The 2,500-nt window shown below is 49.3% G+C and overlaps 1 protein-coding gene across 6 annotated transcripts in view; it reads right to left on the reverse strand.

Annotated features, from left to right (window-relative positions):
- ephb3b (eph receptor B3b) overlaps nt 1-2,500 on the reverse strand; it is a 47,168-nt gene that overhangs the window by 13,977 nt on the left and 30,691 nt on the right. For all 6 annotated transcript variants that reach the window (XM_077023877.1, XM_077023875.1, XM_077023873.1 and 3 more), the window contains exon 4: nt 289-444. In XM_077023877.1, the coding sequence (XP_076879992.1) occupies nt 289-444 (156 nt within the window). The remainder of the gene's footprint in view (nt 1-288; nt 445-2,500) is intronic.

Consider the following 2,500-nt stretch of genomic DNA (forward strand, 5'->3'; position numbering starts at 1 on the left):
GATCAGATCCGCCAGGGCTGTTTCGCCGTGCCTTTTAAGAGCACAAGCAGCATGCTGGGGTGACAGATTCAGGACAAGATGCCAAGCTCTTTGGACCTTAATGTTGTGTGTGGGGATAAAAGATGAGGGGAGAGGGAGAGAAGGAGCGAGGGAGAGAAGGAGGGGAGAGAGAGAGAAGGAGTGGAGAGAGAGAGAGAAGGAGAGGAGAGGGAGAGAAGGAGGGGAGAGAGAGAGAGAAGGAGAGGAGAGGGAGAGAAGGAAGGTAGAGGCAGAGAAGGAGGCACTCACTGGTGCAGGGCGTGTCAGGTGAGTCGCTATCAGCGCGGTGGTAGCCGTTCTTGCACTGACACGTGTTGGAGGCCACGGAGGTGCTGCCACTGTTGGGTGGGCAGGGGGAACAGGCTTCCTCTCCCTGCTTGGACTTAAACTTCCCTGGACTGCAGGCTGCACAGAAGAGACACACACACATACACTTAGTCACTCACAATGATCACCATGTCCATGGACATCCGGACGTCGGGTCTACTTGACCTTTCCTTGTCTCTCTGCTTTCTCCGGCATGTGCTTGAACAAGTGCGATTCTGCTGTTTCCTTCCTGAGTGTTGGTCTCAGTCTTTGAGTTCTACAGTGTGTGTGTGTGTGTGTGTGTGTGTGTGTGTGTGTGTGTGTGTGTGTGTGTGTGTGTGTGTGTGTTTGTGTGTGCCTGTGGGTCAAGCATCTCTCTCACAATGCACACAGATCCCTTACAGAAACCACACATCCTAACCATCAGCAACTCTGGCCTGTGATTCAGGACTCTAGCAAAATGGTCATGACAAAACCACCAGTCAAACTCACTCAGCTCACTCTCAAACATAAACTCACTAAGCTCACTCTCAAACCCAAACTCACTCAGTTCACTCTCAAACATAAACTCACTCAGCTCACTCTCAAACATAAACTCATTCAGCTCACTCTCAAACTCAAACTCACTCAGCTCACTCTCAAACCCAAACTCACTCAGCTCACTCTCAAACTCAAACTCACTCAGCTCACTCTCAAACCCAAACTCACTCAGCTCACTCTCAAACCCAAACTCACTCAGCTCACTCTCAAACATAAACTCACTCAGCTCACTCTCAAACATAAACTCACTCAGCTCACTCTCAAACCCAAACTCACTCAGCTCACTCTCAAACCCAAACTCACTCAGCTCACTCTCAAACCCAAACTCACTCAGCTCACTCTCAAACATAAACTCATTCAGCTCACTCTCAAACCCAAACTCACTCAGCTCACTCTCAAACATAAACTCACTCAGCTCACTCTCAAACCCAAACTCACTCAGCTCACTCTCAAACCCAAACTCACTCAGCTCACTCTCAAACATAAACTCATTCAGCTCACTCTCAAACCCAAACTCACTCAGCTCACTCTCAAACATAAACTCACTCTGCTCACTCTCAAACCCAAACTCACTCAGCTCACTCTCAAACATAAACTCATTCAGCTCACTCTCAAACCCAAACTCACTCAGCTCACTCTCAAACCCAAACTCACTCAGCTCACTCTCAAACCCAAACTCACTTAGTTTACTGTCAAACCCAAACTCCCTCTGTGTGGCATGTGCACATGTGCATGTATAAACATCAAACACAGGCTGAAACAGTCTCTGCAGGCCACCCCTAACACCATATGCACACTACATGTTTAACGCATGGAATGCTTAACTCAGCCTGTTTCAGCCTGTGTTTGATGTTTACACACACACACACGTGCACACGCCACACAGCTCTCAGACACAAACACACACAGAGACCACACTCTGCATTTTGACTGCCATCATGCCCTCCTGTGTGTTGACTGGGAGATGAGGGCGGGTTTGTGCCAGAGAAGAAGCAGAGTTTGCCACCTGGCCCGATAAGGTGCCTTCCTTGTTCTCAGAGCCTTCCGAGGAGAAGAGAAAGTTGTCAGAGGTTGCCAACCCTGACGCTGTCCCATCATGGTGTTAAAAGTCAAAAATAAAGCCAGTGGTGGGCCTGCCTTTCTGAGCATTTAACATCGGCACGGGGCTCCATTAGAGGTAAAAATTGGCAGTATTAGCAGAGCCACTGTTTGTACAACCATTAATCACAGCAAGCCACCGCCGGGCCGAGGTTGCCCAGCCCTTCTTTATCCACAGGGCCATAATCACCCCAGAGCAGCACCCATGACTCTCCAGTCAGTTGTGTCAATTCTGAAGTGTATTACAAGTCCCCTGCTGCACCCTGAGACCGGGCCAGTTCTTCACTGTTATTTCTCTACTTTTGAATGTACATAAATTGAGAGTCCAAAGACAGGAGCACCCCCCCCCCCCCACACACACACACACACACACACACACAACCACCCCCACCCTCTCCAAGCCCTGTTGAGTAGCAGCTTCGCCTTAAACAAGGCAGTGCGGTTTCTAGAGGGCAGGGACGTGCTGATCAATCACTTCTGAAAAAGGAATGGAGTCAGCTTTTCTCTTTCATCCTGT

This window comes from Brachyhypopomus gauderio, chromosome 12, assembly GCF_052324685.1.
Source record: "Brachyhypopomus gauderio isolate BG-103 chromosome 12, BGAUD_0.2, whole genome shotgun sequence".
NCBI classification, from domain to species: Eukaryota; Metazoa; Chordata; class Actinopteri; order Gymnotiformes; family Hypopomidae; genus Brachyhypopomus; species Brachyhypopomus gauderio.